At 39.2% G+C, this 20,989-nt stretch overlaps 1 protein-coding gene across 4 annotated transcripts in view; it reads right to left on the bottom strand.

Moving 5' to 3' along the window:
* Positions 1 to 20,989, bottom strand: part of LOC135197153 (S-adenosylmethionine decarboxylase proenzyme-like) — a 52,480-nt gene that overhangs the window by 13,060 nt on the left and 18,431 nt on the right. For all 4 annotated transcript variants that reach the window (XM_064224127.1, XM_064224128.1, XM_064224129.1 and 1 more), the window contains exon 3: positions 5,614 to 5,740. In XM_064224127.1, the coding sequence (XP_064080197.1) occupies positions 5,614 to 5,740 (127 nt within the window). The remainder of the gene's footprint in view (positions 1 to 5,613; positions 5,741 to 20,989) is intronic.

The raw sequence follows: 20,989 nt of genomic DNA, 5'->3' as shown, positions 1-20,989 counted from the left end.
TGATTTTTATTAATATACTGTGCTAAACTATAAAGGATTTTTATCATATTATGCGTTTTTTAAAAGCGTCGTTAACTCAGAGCGTCGGAAGCGTCAGCGTCGTAACCTCGGAACAAGCGTCGTAACCCAGGACGGATTTTTCCATTGAATATTTAAGAAAAAGCGTCGTAACCTCGGAACGTCGTAAGCCGGAACTGTCGTAACCCGGGGACCGCCTGTATATCTTAAATTCAAGGTGGAAGTATACTTAGTGTTTTCATATATATGTACAGTGGACCCCCGCCTAATCACTATTCTAGATTCAAGGCTTCACCTATTAGCAGATTTTTCTGTGGAACCTATATAACCACATTTTAAAAAAATTTGCCTATTTGGAGAATTTTCCTGAGAGAAATATTAACTAATTACTGTATTTTCATATTTTCGTTCCTAGCAAATACATTTTTCATGATAAAACTATTAAAATACTCGGGGTACAGTGGACCCCAGTAATTACGTTCTCATGATTCACGGCCTCACCTATTGGCGGGTTTCACTATGAATCATATCTACCCATTTTTTTGCAGGAAATTCCCCTGTTCGCGGTATTTTTCACAGAGAAATAGTCACTAATTACTGTACGTATTTTCATATCAATTTTATGACTAAATGCACTTTTTTTTGTGATAAAACTATTAAAATATTTAGGTATACGTAAGCACTCTTAGAGTTTTTCGTGTCTAAACTTACAAGATAAAGAGTATTTGTGAATTTTAGCTAATCGAGAGTGGTCTGGTACGCATCCCCTGCAAATGCGGGAGTCCACTGTATAAGCATTTTTAGAGGGTTTTTTGTTGTTTGAAATATCAAAATAGGCCCTTATAAGCATTTTTAGAGGGTTTTTTGTTGTTTGAAATATCAAAATAGGCCCTTATAAGCATTTTTAGAGGGTTTTTTGTTGTTTGAAATATCAAAATAGGCCCTTATAAGCATTTTTAGAGGGTTTTTTGTTGTTTGAAATATCAAAATAGGCCCTTATAAGCATTTTTAGAGGGGTGTCAAGTATTTGCAGATTTTAGCTATTTGCTGGGGATTGCGGTGCTCATCCCCCGCAAGTCCCAGGGGTCAACTGTACTTTAAAATTCCATTTATCGTTATAACTTGGACAATGAACTAGTAATTTTCATAGATTTACTGAGCTTTACATGGATTCAGCTTTATGCAAAACAGCCTTATCAATTTTGCAAAAATCTACCTTAAATTTTACTAAAAACAACATAAAATTACAAGACGCATAATTGAAATTAACATTAACTTTAAAATTGCTTTTAACTATAAAAGTTTACCTTTTGTACACATTGCTGATTACTGTACAGCATATTATATTGCATAACATTATATAATTGCTCCCAGCAAAATCCCTTCCACTTGACCTCAAAATGAATATATATTTCCTCTAAGCTCAGACACTGTGTTAAAAAAAAATATACATATATAGAACCAGTTTAAAAAACCACAGAATAAAATTTACAAATATTTGTTTGTCTGTTTCTGGAAATTGTATGATGTCATTACAGTATTTGCAAAAGAACCAAGGGCATATTTAAGAAGTTTTGGAACAATGAACAGAGAGCTTAATCACTATAATGGAGGACACCAGAGCACACTAAATTTAATAGTACTAGAATCATCAACAATATGTAAAGTACCTGATTTATATGATTATGGGTAAGCAAATATACCTTCAAGAAGAAAATTAAAGCATTGCTGTAATTCTTACGTTTCAGACCGAGATAAACATCCACACATACCAAACAACCATATGTTTTATGATAAGGCATCAATCAGCTTATGTTACAAGGTTACATAGGATAGACAATCAAGGGAAAAATTACCAAGAATTGAAACTGGGCTTATAAAAGAGGCCTTATCTCCATCCATGCTTAAGTTTTCATTGACATGGTAAAAATATTGGCAATGACAGCGAGTTATGGGAATAACTTGATCCTTTACCTGTCATTAAAAACAAGTGCTATACACTGACAGTTTGCAAAACTGAAACACAAGGTCAAATGACATTTCTAAGAATGATGCATCTCTTAATGCAGAACACAGTACACCAATTTGTCAGGAAAGTGACACGCAAAACATGGTGAACAGTATCTGACTTTCAAAATTTTAAAATACACAATATGGACGGTAACGCAATGTGGGTTGTGGCAGTCCACCGCGCTGACAGAGCATTCAACTGAGTAACAACTCATATGGTGGGGCAGAAGAACAAGTTGATGACGGCATAATACCGGGACCGGGGATCGTTGCGGCCTACTATGTGAAGTAGCTCATGGCGTGCCCAGTGGCCTGCTGCCGATGTACCAGGGACTGACCTGGCTGCTGCAGAAAAATAGGAATACCAACGGTCATTAAGGGCTACGGTACATTAGTACCCGGGAAGCTGACCCGTTTGGCGCCCTCCTTTTGCACACATCTCCAATGCCATTTACTTGATTGACTTAATTACAGTCATGTACACTATTGTTTAACATACATAGAAAAAAGAATGCAGACATTTTTCAATTAAACTAGGTCCATTGGAGGTGAGTGCTTTACTTGTGACCGTTTCTCACCTGTGCTGGGTACTGGGCACAGGGGAATACCCAGGGAGCAGAGGGGAGCCTGCTTACACAGCTATATACTACAATGGAACAACTTGATGAATAAGGTTCTCTTTCTCAAATTATACTTTATTACAGTACACAATTACACTTAACCCATTCTGCACATTTTTAGGATAGGAGCAAAATCACCTGCAATTTATGGATTTATTACACATTACTCTCATACATTTGCTTCTCCCTCAAACACACATACACAGATAGCCTGCTAGCCATTTCAAGCCCTCTTGGCATACTTCCTATATCATCCTAAGGTCTCATATTGGCAACATATTATCAAAATAGACACAAATATACTACAGTTATAAATCTGAACTCAGCCTAGCAATATCCACAATTATGCATTCCTTTACTACAAAGTTCTTTGTGTCAACTACATACAAGGATGATCAATTTTATAATATTGGGTAAATATATACTTTTTGTGTAAGATCAACATCATACTTCACTGAAGCTAGGACCTTTCTAATACAACCACTGTTTTCCTGATATCAACACATTCTCACAGATTAAGTGTGAGTGTACTGCAGTACATTGAAATGGTAAAATTGTTACAAAAATTATACATTACTGAGAGTAACTTGATTCTGTAAGCAGACCCCATGCCACTCCTTCTCCTGAGAAAAGGTCTAATTAATTAGACAATAAGTGAATGACTTAAATCTGCCTTATCAAATTAATATTGTGAAGTCTTGAAAACTCCTTACCTTTCTTTTAAGACCACCTAATTTTATCATTTTAGGAACTATTGAAAATTAATGAAATCATAATAATAATCATCAGGAAGAGCTACATGGTGACTTTACAGCAATAAAACAAAGTTTAGATTGGCATAATTTTTAAGTGAGCTTCTTATATATACAAATCACAGGAATGCCACTGTACTTTGAAATATGCTAGAGAACAGAAGGAAAAGTCTTTTCAATACTATACTGTGAATGGTAAGCAAGTAAATAAAGGGCTATTAGTAACAAGACAACTTATAGTATAAACAGCATTTACACCAAACCAATAACTTTCCTTTATATTACAAAACTTAAATGACACATTTCTTTAAAAGAAATCACTACTTAACATCTAATAATAAAGGCTTAGACAACCATGCCAAGAGAATATAGATTAAAAAAAAAAAATACATGACCGAGATCCCAGATCTCTAAACCCCACCAATCAACTGTACTCACTGCACAATGACCAATAGTTCATTTCAAGCTTTGCACTATGTAATTGGAAATTTCTTCCAATGCTATTCCATGCAATGAAGACATTAGCACATCCATGGATGATATTGGAAAATTTAAAACTTCATAAACATTTTGGCAAGAATTCCCAAATACACAATCACACAGAACAAGGCAATAAAAATTACTGATGTACTGTTTGTATAACTGCAGCCACAAACAAAATTTAATGTTATATGTTCTGTACCAGTAAAGAAAAAATATTGTACTATATGGATAGGACCTAAAAACAAAATTACTTTTACTACGTAAAAGCTAGAGTGCATGTCTTATGCTAGAGTGCTTTTCTTACGCAACGAAGTACATGCAATACTTGACAAATAAAAAAATACTGTACACCACTGTAGAATCAATAAAAAAACTCATGGCTAATGTCACACAACAATCTCCTGTCCAAGAAAAGTTGGACTAAACTCTTTGAATTCAAGAGGAAAATATACATTACTGGTACAGTAATATAAGAAAGTATTTCTGGATCCAGTGCATTGCTAAAATTGATTACTAGTGGTATATTTCTTTGTATATTAATTCATTAACCTTCCTAAAACAATGGACAAGAGTTTTACATATGTATAGCATAATAAGCTCTACAAGTTGAGTGAAATAATGCAAATGAGATTTTCACCACCTAGCTTGGAATCTAGACCATTTCCAATTGGTTCACATGAACCTACCAAAATTTCTCGGGTTTCTAGAACAAGAATAGTTACAAATACACCAGTGGTGGTCAACCTCTACTCAACAGAAGCTTCAAGAATCAAGAAATTTCATGCAATACAAGATATTAAGTGAAATGCTTTTTAAAAATCAAGATGCATACTTCATCTATCAGTAATTTGCAAAATGTGTGCTTGCAATTCCTTATTACTTTAGCTGCTTTTATCCCAGACATATCTACCTTTGAACTCATCATGAAATCTGACTACTTATGAGGTAACATACGATGAAGCTACACTTAGATTTCTGTAAAACTTAATATTTGCGCATTTCCAATAATCATTAAAGAAACACTTGCCAGCAATCATCTCATATACAATACTTACAACTTACGATATAGAAACCTCTCTCTCCATGTAAGTGAGACAGTTCATAGCATACTGTACTCTACTCTCAAACCATCAGTAAGTTCTGATGGATTTTATTCCCTATCATTTCAATTTACTAAAATTTAAAAATATATTTGATGCAGTCTTAAACCAATGCATAAAAACAAATAAATATTTACTGTATCTTCTTGTTTCCAAGAGACATTTACAACACTGATAAATATTTTCTGCTAAGAAGTACTGCACCCTCACTGTGTATAAAAACACTTGAAATCAGCACCATTCAGCTAATAATGACAGTTGACAATTGTGTTTTTTATCCCAATCTTATTTCTGTACATGTATGTAATAATCACTATACTACTAGTGTTTGTAAATAAAAATTATTTCCATATGAACGGAATAAAGACTATGAATGAATTAACTTCCCATTGAATTTATAAGAATACAATATCCCCATTGAATTTATAAGGAAAAAATACAAGATAAACTTTGACATGCAACTATTAAAAAACAGTGCAATACAGTAAGGTAAGAGACGTGAATGTATATATTGTATTAAAAAAATCGTTAAACCTTACCAGACAGCTTCTTATGTCACTCTAATTCACCCAAAAAACATTAAAACATTACATTGAAAAAAAATATATATAATTAAGAGTTTATGTTTACCTGAACAGTGTCGTATCCAGCATACTCCTGCACCAAGGAGATCAACAAGGGCAGACAGCAGAGGGGAGTGGTCGTGCCACAGGTTTTCAAGATGAAACGCCTCGCAGAAATAAACATGCTCGATTCACTGGAGGGAAAAGAAAAGGAAATTATTAGCTTTTAATGCCAGTTGTTGTAGAGCCAAGACTGACTAAAGATTAATAAATGCTGCCTATCCATAAGATCGGAAAAATGTCTCTTACATAAAACATTCCAACTACTGTCCTAGTAAATAAGTCTCCTGTGCAGCTTTTCTAGATATTCTCGGGTTGAAGCAGTGTTGGAAATATGTACTGTTGACAGAAATTATAGCTGAAGCGAATGAGATGCAAATATGGCAACAAATTACAAGAGAACGAGGAGAAATAAGTATTAGAACAGATTAGAATATAGAAATTACACCATGCACTGGGACCTTTGAGGTCAATCACCACTGAAACGGACATTGCCAGTAACAAGGTTTAAAGGTGTAACAGGAGGAAAACCTCTCAGTTGCACTAAGAATCAATTGATAGGAGAGGGTGGAAAGTAAGATGGAAGACAAGAGAATATGAATGGAGGTACAATAAAAGGAATGAAAGGGGTTGCAGCTTGGGGTCGAAGGGATGCTACAAAGAACCTTAAGTAATGCCTACGGTGCACCGCATTTAGTACACTAATGGCAATAACCCTGTACAGAAATCCCTAAAGGGGTGAAAGACGTAGTGGGAAGGAATAGGTAGCCTCAATATCCGGGAATTCAATGCACCCCTGATGAGCATCGAATGTTATAAGTAGTTGATGTTATGGAAGTTTTCTCCATGCCATGAGGGCTCATCCTTGACAATGAATTGGGCCAGTGCCTATGATTTTGTTTTATTCTGGACACCCTTAAACACCGAGTGCTGATGAAAAGAGTAAGATCTGTAACATTTTGTTTTTTCCTTCAAGTCGATTTTGTGTTATTTTGCCCTAAAATTCATACACAAAAAGCTTACCAAGCTACCAACATTCCTACAGAAGACTTTCAATGTTACTTTAAAACTGACTCTTGCGTTTTTATCAAGTTCAGGGAAAACATTTCATAATGCCTATCTTCCTTGCCAACCTCAATCCTCTCATCTGGATGTGTCAACACTACCGGGATAAGCCATTGATTACCAGGCAGGCAGACACACTCTCTCTCTCTCTCTCTCTCTCTCTCTCTCTCTCTCTCTCTCTCTCTCTCTCTCTCTCTCTCTCTCGGAGTGGTAGCGGTAGGAGGGGAAAGGGATATAGAAGTACCGGATGAAGGAGCCCAGGTCTGCGCAGTGTGGGTGACGGTCTCCTCATTTTTCCTTTCACAATTCAGGACTGGAAAGGAACGACAGTTTTCCTTTCCATTCATCATATAGAGAAGTCACTTCCACCACAAGCAAGAATGGTTATCAAGACACTGACGAACATTATACATCTTATTCATACAAAACTACATCTATTTTTTTATACTGGATATTTAGTTTAGTTAAGCCTAAATTTTGGTTTCGATGCGACATTAAACGTCCATAAAATTCGTAAACCATAAGAAAGTCTTGCCTGTTAGTGAGGGATGCAAGTTGTCAGCAAAACTATGACAGCGCTAGGGCTATTAATAAACGCGAGTAATAAACGCGAGTAACAGCCGTTTATCCACAGAGCATAACTAAAAGCCAACCGTCAAATGAAAGACAGAGATTATCACTCCGCAAATCATTTTATTATGATTCGTTAAACAAAAATTATCTCACCAGATATAATTAGCTAACGATAACATTAAGAATCAAGGAGTTTTTATTTTATTTCCATTAATCTAGTTCAAATCCTTGAACCGTCTTCCTTGTGCTAAAGACACTATACGTCATACCAGTAGCCTTAGATTGAGAGGCTTGCTTGTTATGGACAAAAAAAAAGTCTCATGATATGTCAGAGTTATTAGATTACGGAAGAGATAGGAAAGTCGCTTTAGGGCGGGAGGACGTTATTTGGGGCTGGTAGATCGCTTAATTTTGGAGGAGGTTCGCAGCTTTAGAACGTTCTTGTTCAACAATGCTAATACAGTGTCTACATCCTGGACTGCATTTCCTCCGCGCATGTAACTTCAGAGGGGGTAGAGAAGCTGCAGCGATAATTTATTTTTCAACAAAGCAATCCAACCTTGATAGTAGGATTTCCAAGGAATTTCCTCGTACCGTCAGGATGTCAATTACAGAATTTTCCTCCATTTACTCTCCACCATTCCTCTACATTTAAGGTCTTGGCTCTAGGTAGGAGGCCACAGAGGGAAGGCGATCAAGTGGTAGAAATTCACACTCGGGTGACCCCTAACCGTCCAGGTCCCTGATTTAAAGCTAGATATCTCTTTTCTCTGGGCCTTGTGGTTGATTACCGATAGATAAGCAGACTCACTCTCTCTCTCTCTCTCTCTCTCTCACACACACACACACACACACACACACAAGATTTCATTAAATGTCAAAAACGTGAAATGTCAGGAGACTCGAAATGAACTCGTCGCATGATTCCTTTGACGATGACCCTGATCGGCTGTAGCTTTCATGCCTCATCGTGACCCATGGCCAGATGCGTTAGATTTGAGGTCCCTTTTTCTTCCTGCTCTTTTTCTCAACCTTCCCTTTCATCTAGCTTTGGGTTTAGCGTGATGGGGATGAAGGGGGTCCATTATCCTACCCACCCCACACGGTCATCCCCCTCCCCCCACAACAAAGTACGAACCCCCGGGGTAATTAAATTTTTTTTCGAGCTGCAGTTTTCCTGGGTTTAATCTTTATACCAGTTAAAGAACTATATTTCCACTATGTAACAAAGCTTTAAAATTTGCGAAATTGGTATAGCAATACTACCGCTGCTACAATAAATTAATATTCGTCGTTATCATTTAGAAGATAGGGCAACACGCTAAGGATGTCTCATGGCCATTCAGTCAACTCGGTTAATTAGGTGATTTAGATCTGGGGTCGACGATCGATAAGGCGGCCCACATCTTATCGATTTCCAATCCGATAACGGCTCGTGGGAGTAGTGGAGCACCTCTGCACTTCCATCACAGACAAAAAAAAAAAAAAAACAATAAGCATCATTACTATTCATTTCTACTATTGCTATTGTCGGTTGCTGGTGCTGCTATTTTGCATACGGGAATAGAAAAAAAAAAAATTGGGTTACCTAAAACAGAAGACACCTAACTGCGAGAGAAATATTTGAGGAATGGTTCCACCAAGATTAATCCTGGGTTCCACCGCGCGGGATGAGAAATGCCTCTTCGAGGCCACGGTCTGGGTATACACCTCGAGTCCTAGACCGTGGTCGAGGACACCTCGCTTTCGGTATTTATATTTCGGCAAAGCATTGATCTCTCTCTCTCTCTCTCTCTCTCTCTCTCTCTCTCTCTCTCTCTCTCTCCTAGCAACGACCCGATCCAACCGAGAGCGAGATGGACACTTTACTCACGAACTTCCCCAATTTTACGTTGGAGGGGTTGGGGGGTGGCCAAGCCCCTATTATCCAATAAACCTACAACTGTTCTAAGCAGACTTAATGGCATTACATGGGCTCCAAAAATGACGTACGCCGTAGGGGGTAATGCCGTCAGTGCACCTCACACGGTGCACAGTAGGTATTACTTAATGTTCTTTGCAGCGTCCCTTCGGCCTCTAGCTGCAACCCCTTTCATTCCTTTTACTGTGCCTCTAATTCATATTCTTTCATAGTACAAATACAAATGAGAGGTTTTCCTCCTGTTACACCTTACGAACCTCTTCCTCTCACTTTTTCTTTTAGCGCTGAGTGACCTCATGGCTCCCAGCGCTTGACCTTCGGCCTAAATTGTGTATTCAATCAAGAAAGACGTTAATAAACACAGGCAAAACTATGGTACCAACATATCTTCTGCAGAATTAAAGAACACCGAAGAAAGTTTTATCCTATCGAAAGCAGTGAAAAATCAATATCTGATAACGTTCATGACGTCACAGAAATATCTACGCAAGAAAAGGATTAGATGGAAAGGAGAGAGAGAGAGAAAAAAAAGGAAGGGGGGGATGTAAATGGAGCTATAACGATTACCTGAATCGAGTCTATACATTTCACCCCCAAGTCTCTCCGCCCGTGCCTTGTCTCGATTTCGGGAGAGCATGGAAGTGGACACTCCAGATATACTTTGACTCTGCTCCAGTCCTCCCAGTCGTCCCCAGCTTTCGTATTCGACGAAAATAATAATGGAATCGGTGACATCGAAGCTCCGAAGATGATGAAGCAGCCGTCGAAGCCCTGAGGGCTCTTGATCGTTCAAAAGCTTTTTCAAAACACGACCCGATGACACGGTTACGTAAATATGAAGAGGTTCGGTCAGAATGTATCAAATCTAAACCTTGACCGACGAGTGGTCGCCCCTTCATCGAGCCTAACGTACTACAAGATATACATTATAGATCGTCAACACACACACACACACACACACAAAGAGGAGGAGGAGGAGAGAGAGAGCAAACCTATTTTTCGGTAAAATAAGCGATAATAAATTATCGGCAAACAGAAAAGACAACTATACGTAAAAGCCTTTCAAAAACGTCGACAACAAACGAGAAAACTAACAAATCAAATATCAAAACTTTTTTTCCCATTTTACAATGGATATTCTACATGCCACAGTTAAAAAGTATATACAATATCCACTTACTTCTAGGATACCAGATTCATATAGTTTATATCAAAGTCAAACGCACATGACCGCGTTTTGTTTCAACGAATACATGTTATCAAAATAATTATTTAAAAAGCTGTTTCAAAATAACACATTAATGAAAAAGCATTTTAAAATAGTAAATTACTGAGATCCATTAAAACAATAAAATAAGATATAAGCCATATCGTCATGGTGACTCAAATTTAAACCAAAAAACTCATCAGTTCAAGACAAATTTCAAAGCCTTCTGCTTTCACTTCCATCCTGAAGTTTCCCAACCTGAAGATTTTTCCTTTATAATCCGAGACTTTTTTTTCATAGAGTGAAGAAACCAAGACAGGCACAGCACTCTTAGCAAGTCCGGTTATTACAAAAGAACGTGTTGAGGGACTTTTATTAGTGGGCGGGTTAATTTGCTCAGGAAATGAAGAGAAATATACGGAAAGAACATCGATGGACTTACCGTTTGCGACGTCAGTTTTTTTTATATATCAGTAAAAAGTATATCTTAGTTTTACCAGACCACTGAGCTGATTAATAGCTCTTCTAGGGCTGGCCCGAAGGATTAGACATTTTTAGGTGGCTAGGAACCAATGAGTCACCTAGCAACGGGACCTACAGCCTATTGTGGGATCCGAACCACATTATATCGAGAAACGAATTCCTCTGATTCCGCGTTGGTCGAGCCGAGAATCGAACTTCGAACAACCGGATTGGTAGCCGAGTGCGGAAACCACTCGTCCAACGAGTAATATTCAAATGAATTCAAATGAAACCATATACCTCGACAAAGAAAACTGTAGAAATGGAAAATGAATAATTACAAAAGGATCGTCAGCTGTCTAAATAATATAATAATGATAATAAGTGTAAGCGCATGAAGGAAGGAAATGGTCATTTCAGTAAACACATGCAGTTCGCAATTTTAAGTCATTTTAAGTCAAGTCTGTCAACTCACATAACTAAAGTGTATTCAGCTACCATTCCTTTCAAAACACAAGAGCAAATAATGACCGAATCGACACAGGGAAGGAAGACATTCAACGCCATAATCCTCCGAGTTTTCTGTACAGGATATCTATCCATTCTGGATTCAACCCTTAACAGGCGGCACCAGTCTTAAGAGACGACCCATTTTAGAAGAAATTTACATAGTATAATAATAACACCAAAGCCTGGGAAACAGATAAAATGACACAAGCAGACACGAATGCGGTCGATAGATAAAGCCACAAAAAACATTTCGCTTATCCCTTCCTAGATCAAAGGGACCCGCGAAAGATGATGGCCTGCCATTCCGACCTCCACCAGGAACGAAAACAAACACAAGGGAAAAAATACGACAAGAGATCGGAGGAAAAACAAAGGAAAAATGCAAATGAAGAGAAGACATTGTCAGAGCGCAATGACCCACGAAATTACGGGACATTGTAAGTGGTTTAATCAATTTGAACATGACTGGGGCACCAGCATCGCTGACGAATAAGTACGACAAACAAAAGTGACAATAAGTCTGTCACTGTTCACTGTTGTTGTCAGGGCAAATAGGCGGTCTTTGGATCGCTGACCCGCCGTCATCACACCCGTAATAGATCACAGAGAGGAAAGCGCAGCATTCTTTTGTTCGGTGACCTGTCTCTGCGGCCAAAACAAGCAAAAACAAGTGAAGGAGAAGACGAAGAAAGGGCATGCTTTGGTTCGCTGACCCGCACAGCGTCTTCACCGGCACGACGGCGCCGCCGCGCCGGCGCTTTGCAAACAAGAGAACTCGCTCCCGGGTGACCTCCAACGTCGTCGGCCCCACGTGACCACAGGCAAATTCTATCCCTTTACGAAAGAGGCGGCGCGGGGAGGAGAAAGACGTCCCGTCCAGCTCCCTTGTTTCTGACTGCTCTTCGAAGGAAAGAAGAGGCCGTGTCGGTGCGTTAAGTTAGCTTATGAAACTATTCAGTCACAGACCTATATAAATATAAAATTTACTATAAGCACTGGGACCTATGAGGTCATTCAGCGCTGAAAGGGAAATTGAGAGTAAAACGTCTGAAAGATGGAACAGGAAGAAAACCGCGCAGATGTTTCGTGAGCCAAGTGTTACAGAGGTGTTAGATGTTAGAAAGAGAATATGAACGGAGGTACAGTAAAAGCAATGAAAGGGGTCGTAGCTAGGGGCCGAAGGGATGCTGCAAAGAACCTTAAGTAATGCCTACAGTGCACCGATGGCACTAACCCCCTTTGAGGGCACAGACCTATAGGTTTCAGATTAAAAGAATTCAGATCGGCCTGGAGGAGCCTCAATGGACGTTTTCCCATAAGAAATCTGGCATCGCTGTATTCATCTGTTTTCAGCTCCACCCTGCCACTTCGGTTTTACAATGAGAAGAATTTCAGAGGTCACGTATTAATATTCCATTTTAGGAGATTTTCCTGAGGCCTCAGACAACCCCGTGTATATCCTACGAGTATATCCTACCTCCTTGTGCAGATGGCATGAGCCGCTTTCATCTGAACACAACAGCTATTGAACATCACAGGATTTACGAACTGGGTTTCCACCATGAAAAGGTTCAAGTTGAAGTCTTCGGCAGAAAATAAATAATCGGTGCAAAACCTAATAAGAAACAGAAATTCGTCGTGAATTCACGTCAAGATGATTTTCAAAGTAACTAACTTGCAGAGTATCCATAAAATAAAATTGCCATCAAAGAAATCCTGTCAGAGAATTACGCCATAAAGGTCTGCTGATGATTACAAGGAGAAAAGTTAACTTAAAGAATAGATAAATCAAAGTATGCGATATATATATATATATATATATATATATATATATATATATATATAATATATATATATATGTATATATACACACACACACACTCTATACAGTCCGATTTCCAAATGCGAAAACTATCAGAAATAATAAAATATATATAATTAATTAGTTCCCGGACTATTTTAAGGCAATTTGAAAGCGTATTGTTAAAAAGTGCCGCGCAAAGAACAAACCATTAATCAAACAACCCTTCTGAACGGCTTATATATAATCATGTAAGTCTTCTGACGAAGCCTGTGCCGCATCAGGCATTCTATATTTAACAATAAATAAAAACAGTGTCAGCATCACATTACTTAAATGCTGGAGATGGTGAAGCCTGCGGTGACGATGACATTAAGAATAATTCACCCAATTATATATTCTCTCTCTCTCTCTCCCCGCAACATTTTCCATCCACACTCAAGACAGTAAAGACCAAGACAGCATCACCATGAATTCCCCACGCAAAACCCAAAACGCAACTCTAGTGCGTCTACTTTTCTAAGATCGCTCTGGTGGGGTCAGGTAGAAAAGGCAGAATTGTCATATCTACGGGTATGTAAGTCCCATTAAATGCTTCCCGCAGATAGGAGGATTCGCTTTAGACATTGGGAGTCGAGGAAGAGGATTTGCTTCTTCCCTGTTAAATTTTTTTAAATTTTATTTTCATTCCCTATTCTATTTAGCTATTCCTTCTTTCTCTTTCTATAATTATAGATGCGCTGAATGGCCTGTTGGCTCCAGTGTTTGGACTTGAGACAAATTCATAAGTCAATCAGTCTACTATGCCCTTAGAAAAGACAACCGACAACCACTCATTCCTTCTCTGCATACCTTTTTTATCAAAATCATCCAAGTCAGTTACGGACTCCCTTTCTCTTTTCTTTTTTGTAAAACCGCCTCTCTTGCTTCCTTGTTAAGTCTACGAATAGTCATATCTGACACTTTAGTTGTTTCAGATGTTCTCTGGATAGCCTTCGAAAAATCAGTAACAGGACCTTCATGATGTTTTTATAAAATGAAGTATATCAGGAAATTATAGACTATTTCCTTGGCCTCAGGTGGTGGGTGAAGACGTTTACGGGAGTCACTTGGGCTGGGCTGTAAATTCTATTGGCCTTGGGCTGTCCTTACTTATCACAGAGGGTGATCGAGAGCGAGTATCCTTTAATGATATTGACCATGACCTTTTAAATCCTCTTAAAAATCATAAGTTCCCTAAACTCAGATATGGCATCGTCGGGGAAAAAATATGCCACATCTTCATTTTCATTGATGAAACTGAGGTTTTAACGAAGAATATACGAAATAAGAAATATTCACAATATCTGATGCAAACAAAGAATCACATTTTAAGAAATGAAAACTATTTCAATAAATAGACTCCATGAAGTTAATATGATTACCATAACATGAAAATTGGCAACAAGCCACACCACAGCGATCTAGAAAAGAAAACGCACTATAACTTCAAATCTTTACAACCATCTTGGTTTCCCCCACGGAATACAAACTCCCGTTCACAAACGAATCCAAAGCTTCGCGAAAAGTCAACCAACTTCTTCAAAAATGGTGCATTTCCTCCCAAAATTCCAGCTTCGCGACTTCACGCAAAAATCAAGTGCAACGTTAGCCATTCCCTCCCTCTGTGCAATGCAAGTGCTGCTGCAACGTGGCCGAGAGCTCCCCCCCCCCCCCCCCCCCAACAACCCCCCACATAACTCTCAAGGATGGATAAAAATAACCCCACCAGTTTGAGGGTAGTTCAGTTTACGCCCATCTCTTGGATGCGTACAAGAGCTTTTCATTTGTTTGTGTGAACTTTCTTTCGTTGAAAAAACTGGCACAGCTTCCACCTGATATAACTCTCTCTCTCTCTCTCTCTCTCTCTCTCTCTCTCTCTCTCTCTCTCTCTCTCTCTCTGAGAGAAAAAAAATACGTTAGAATTCCCCGAGAGAAATCTATTTCAGCTCTTATCAGACAGTAAATGCCAAAGAGATCTCCCTTATCTCAAGGCCAGGGACCCAACTTCAAACAGTATCAAACTCAGGTCAAGTAGAGGCTTGTGTGAATAATGCACGAACGCACTTATATACGTGATACGTAAAAACAAAGGAGCATCTTTTCAACATGTATGCGTAAATAAAAACAGAACTGCCAAGACGTTTGGAGGAAAAAAAAAAAAAAAAAAAAACCGAATTTGTGGCTTATTTCTCTCCGCAGATACAACAATAATGCTGAGAATACCAACCAAGTATCAGACATTCTTCTACCAACTCAGACGTGGAAACCAACCCAGTAACAAAACCGGGCCCGGCCACTGCCCAAACAACAAAGGGTTCCCCTTGGGGTCATTCTTTCGGACGGCACCACACAAACCCAGTCGACCATATATCGAGGAGGGGAGGGAGAGAGAGAAAAAAAATGGAGTGGGGGGAAACCAAAAGATACACATGGCTATGAGTCTTATCACATTACCGTGATTCATATACTATACGCATCAAGCTACAAATGTCTTTTAATATCTAATTCGCACTACCTCGGAATTTATATATTTTTATATATGTTAACCGAGACCAACTATTTTCGTCATGAACTTTCTTTTTCTTATATTATATTGGAATTTGGAAAATCGACAAGAATGACACCACACATACACATTATATATTATATATATATATATATATATATATATATATATATATATATACATATATATATGTGTGTGTGTGTGTGCGTGTATATATAGTGGACAAAAGCCGTGATATGTAAGAAGAAAAGCTAAAATGACGACTGAAATTCCAAGTAGATTAAAAGCGCAAATAAGATTCAGACAACCCTTCAGTTATTTTCCTTTTAAAAGCTCTTCAGACTATGGCAGAACCCCACCCAGTCTCATTCAAAACTACAGAGTAGAAATCGCAGACTCCAAGGTCGGTAACCTTATACCCCTTTCTAGCCCAGGCCAGACAACAAACAGGAACAACTGAACGATAGAATTGTTTATAATCACATGAAGGGAAGAGAGGGTGTATCTCTTTACATTACAATAGAAACCCACTTTGCGTTCAGGATTATTAATTATATATACAATACATTAAGAGTTTACATTAATGCAGCTATTGCGTTACCTCCGTGCAAAAGTTGTTAAGTGACTACTTACGTAATATTACGTCATAAAAATGACCTTGAACTAAATTATAAATGTGAGTAGCGTCCCTGTTCCCTCTTTCGAATGCCTTGTCTGCTGCTTACATAACAACACTGCAAACCTTGTTTCGAGTTTCTAGGCAGCATGAACTGTTGTGAGGATTGGCAAAGGCAGCCTACACCCACCAATATACGATTTAGAAAGTACATTTATAAAAGTATATACATATATTTCAAAGGGAATAACATTTCGTAAAACAAGGAATATGTCATGTTTGATAACGACAGTCATTCGAAAGTATTCTATGGAGGGATTTGTTTATGAGTCGTCGGTTTAAATTTCTTCAGCAAACATAGCCAAGCCAACAAAACAAAGAGAGGACTATCTGTAAAGTTGCCACTTTTCTTCCTGACAGTAGTATTATATATCCTTCCCAGCTATTATCTGCCTCAGGATATCTATAATAATATTCCTCACTGCAGAATGCTTGCTTCTGCAGTAACAATTATTTTAGTTCCTTTCATGCCGCTGCTATCTTGGAGGAATAAGGTTGCTATAGTTTGCACTTACAGGTGGAACGGAAAAGAATCAGAGAGAGAGAGAGAGAGAGAGAGAGAGAGAGAGAGTTTTTCCCAGCGTCGGTTTCTGCCCTGAGGGATTTTTGCCCTTAGGGGCGGGGTTTATGCCACAGGTCCTTTCATCTCTGGCCACAGCCAAGGAGGGTGATTGGCCAAAACATCCCCGCAGCCACTTTCCACAGTATGAGTGTTCTTCTTTGCTTCTTATCTTGTTACCGAGAGCTCGGTTTTACTCTCAGTGATCGTCCGTGCCTTCTTCCCCTTTTTGGTCCTTCGTATTTTTAGTCATTTCAATCCCAGACGGACACCGACTCCAAAATTGACTCAAACATACCAAGGAGTAAAATGAAGGTCTTGATCAAAATTCTGTTAGCCTTGGTCTTGATCACGTCTAGACCGTGGTCTTGATAGGATAAGTCGTCCCAGGCTAGCGACTCGAGGACTGTATCCTCCTCCCCCAACCCCCTTCCCCCAACAAAGGGAATCCCACCACCGTTAGAAAGGCAAACAAATTATGGGATTAAGGGAGAGGGCCTTCCCGAGTGGCAGAGGACCTTGCTTGTTAGAACGAATTCAAGAATCTCCTACTCGTAAAATGACTATTGTAACAATGATCCGTGAAAATAGCGTGCGCTTGACACTTGGATGTTTATTTTCACCCAATAATATAAATCAGACAAAAAGCCTATAAGTAATAGCTGGATACACTACCCATTCCCATTGACAGCCATCATGAAACTAGAAAGAAAAACACCAACTACATAAATGGCACGTCCCAACCTACCACTCCAGGTAAAGTGAGGCACTATCATGCGACCCACAGACTATCAATAAGTGATCTGACTGTGAAACCAAAATCACAAATCAAACAGAAATATTTCTAAGACACGTTGGCAAGACAATGCCATAGGGTCAGGCACACACGCCATTCTGTACGAACGTGAGGAAGACCAAGACCAAAGCTGTAACACAAGACTGACGACGTCGATGTTGATGATTCGTTCAGACGTGTCAGTGAAAAAAGCCCAAGTGTTTGAGGAGGGAAAGAAGATTGACAGCAGATGATTTGAACATTTTCCCAGCGACGGAAAGGTGCGGTCAGCACCAAGGTCCAGAGAACGGATTTTCACCAGCGCTATATCAGCATTCGCGCGGAAATCAAGATGGGGAAAACTCAGTAGGGAACAAATTAACTTGGGAGAGAGAGAGAGAGAGAGAGAGAGAGAGAGAGAGAGAGAGAGAGAGAGAGAGAGGAATACAATATGTTTGATGATGACAAACTAACATCCGCGCCATATCTAAACATGAGCACAAATATTTCTATTCAGGAATGAAATTTCTGACAAACAGCAATCGCAGAGATAAAGGGCATTCACTCCCTAAGACTGTTTACTGATGAGTTGACATCATACTTGTTGCTGTAACGTTTGAAATTAACCAAGACTAAGCATCTGCAAGCCACGGGGAAAGAAGCATAAGACTTACGTACTCTTAAGTTACCAAATGATAATAAAAAGTATGTGGTAGTAGAAAGAAAGTCTCAAAACTGCTGAGAAACTGGCATGCGATTCAACAGACATTCATATGTAATGATCTTTTATAGTAATAAAAAAAACATTGAGATTACAGTACAAAACCCTATGAAGTGTATGTATAACATGTACTGTAGCAGTAGCAGTAGCAGTAACGGCAGCGGCAGCAGCAGGAGAAACAGAAAGCTCTTCTTTAATCCGCTGTGAATTAAACCTGCTCCCTGGAGAATTGACAGAAACGGACTACATCCACAGCTGCCAAACATGACATCTGTTTTAGCTACGTCCTCTCAGTCCTGCTAATTTGATCATCCTGGCCCGACAATTATATTGGTCGTACGTTGATAAAATGATTCAGCATCATATTGGGTCCCATTTGTCGTGTCTTCTGAGTCACAGCGTCAGCTCTCTCTCTCTCTCTCTCTCTCTCTCTCTCTCTCTCTCTCTCTCTCTCTCTCAGGATCAAGACACTCCTTAAATTTCTTTGTGACATTAGACCGAAGAGACGATTACAACGTAGATGTGAATGAAATGTGAAAAATAATAAGCTTTGGCAAATACTGATAAAACCTGAAACATAATCGTATTTCCTATTCGAAATTATCCCTCTCTCTCTCTCTCTCTCTCTCTCTCTCTCTCTCTCTCTCTCTCCTGAGGAATATTATTATAGATATCCTGAGGCTGTAAGGTTTGTAAGGCTCTCTCTCTCTCTCTCTCTCTCTCTCTCTCTCTCTCTCTCTCTCAATAACCAGTGTGGAATTATCAATGCTAAATGCATCAGACCCAATGGCTATCTGCCCCCTGAAGCCTAACAATTTATCAGGCAACGAAATTCAGAAGCAGTATCGACCGAATCGCAAAGAAATCCTGAAGGCAAAATGTCATCCTATCAGGAGCTCCCAAATTAACGTCACCCTGGCAAGACCCCCCATCCGCCCCCCCGGTGTCGAGCTGTCTGTTCAGATGATCAAGCGCTGCCGCCAGTTGATTCCTTCTTGGATTCCTTAAAGAAGAAGAAGAGGGGGAGAAGGAGGGATGGAGGGAATAATGGAAATGCTACAGAAAGGTACAAAAGAAGCTGACGACAATGAAGAGATTCCCTCCGTCACGAAGAGCTGCTTCGAGGCACAATAATACCATTTTAGCCGAGAAGAGTTTCTTCGTCGAAGATTTCGGTTTAAATATACTACCCTCAGTGACGAGATGAGACGCCCAAGGGGCTGCATAGGTGTTAGCGAAGGCATCGGTGGGATGAGGACAAAACTGGGACGGAGGACGACAAAATGGGAGGGTCGAAATCAACGCCATCTTGAATTCAAGATGGCGTTGTCGAAATACACCAGAGGTGGTAGCGAACCACATACATATAATGCTGAAGCTAAGCTGAAGCCAAGGGCAAATTTAGGATACGGATGAAGTCAGCGTAGGGGGAGAAGGACAAAATAGAAGGGGCCATGGGGGGGGGGGGGGGAGCAAATGCCATTAGACAAAGAGGATGTGTCTGATTATTAGGCTTCATAACAAGCGAAGGTCACACGGGCTTGCTCTTATATTGGCTTGACGGGGCAAAGGGTGTTTCGTAACAAGCACCAGGGAAGGAAGCCCCGATAAGCCATCGTTTATTGCTGCAGGTGTATATATGAACTGCACACAAGACCAGTATGTTGTATTTGTTTTTTTTTTAAGAGATATCCTAACCAAAAACCTGAAGAGCTGTAGTGGCCCACACAAATGAGACTGATACATAATATTATGAGTGACCTTTAAGCGTACAAATACGACAGAAATGGACAAAAAGCAATAAAAACCAACATTGCCTGGAAAACAAAGAAACAAAGATAAAAAATACATATTATCGTCAAATGAAACATACACCAGAAAAACACCATGGAAGAAATATGTATATATCGTCAAACGAAGCATCACATCAGCAAAATCAGCACCATTAAAGGCAATCAAAATGACAAGATACGCCTTATCAACTTATCTTCGAGTGCCGAGTGCAAAGAGACAAATGAGTCCTATCCAGTCTAAAAGTGGTGTAACAGATCATCCTCAAGTTACTACAGACGTCATCATCAGCCGAGACACAGGTGGCAAAATATGGGGGGGAGGGAGGAAGGGGGTTAGAGATATGATGAGGCGCTGTCGACGCCATTTCCTAAGTCAACAAGAAGATGCATTTTTTCCTTTGTGTTTCTTACATTGAATCAGCGTCGCAAAACAAAAGGTCAACGACATACATTCAATGAGTACCAGTCTCATCAAAGCATTTTCTGTACTGACGTTATAAGCGCCTGCTTTATTTATTGTTTCCTATACTCTGTTTTTTTTTTTTTTGTTATCTATCCATCCGCCTGTGGTGGTCGCGCATGGTAACACTGCGCCCGGGTTTTAAATATTTACGGTATGTCTAAGTTTTAGGTAAATAAAAGGATATCTGGGTGTACATTTGCAACTGAAAAGTGTTTTAATAATTTATTGTATGCGAATTACACCGGTAAGATTCGAAATAGGACATTGTTATTATTGTTGAATGTAAGCAGAATGTAACTATCTAAAGCC

Source organism: Macrobrachium nipponense, chromosome 18 (assembly GCF_015104395.2).
Source record: "Macrobrachium nipponense isolate FS-2020 chromosome 18, ASM1510439v2, whole genome shotgun sequence".
NCBI lineage: Eukaryota > Metazoa > Arthropoda > Malacostraca > Decapoda > Palaemonidae > Macrobrachium > Macrobrachium nipponense.
Note: the sequence above shows the minus strand (reverse complement) of the source record. Positions and strands in the feature narration are given on the sequence as shown.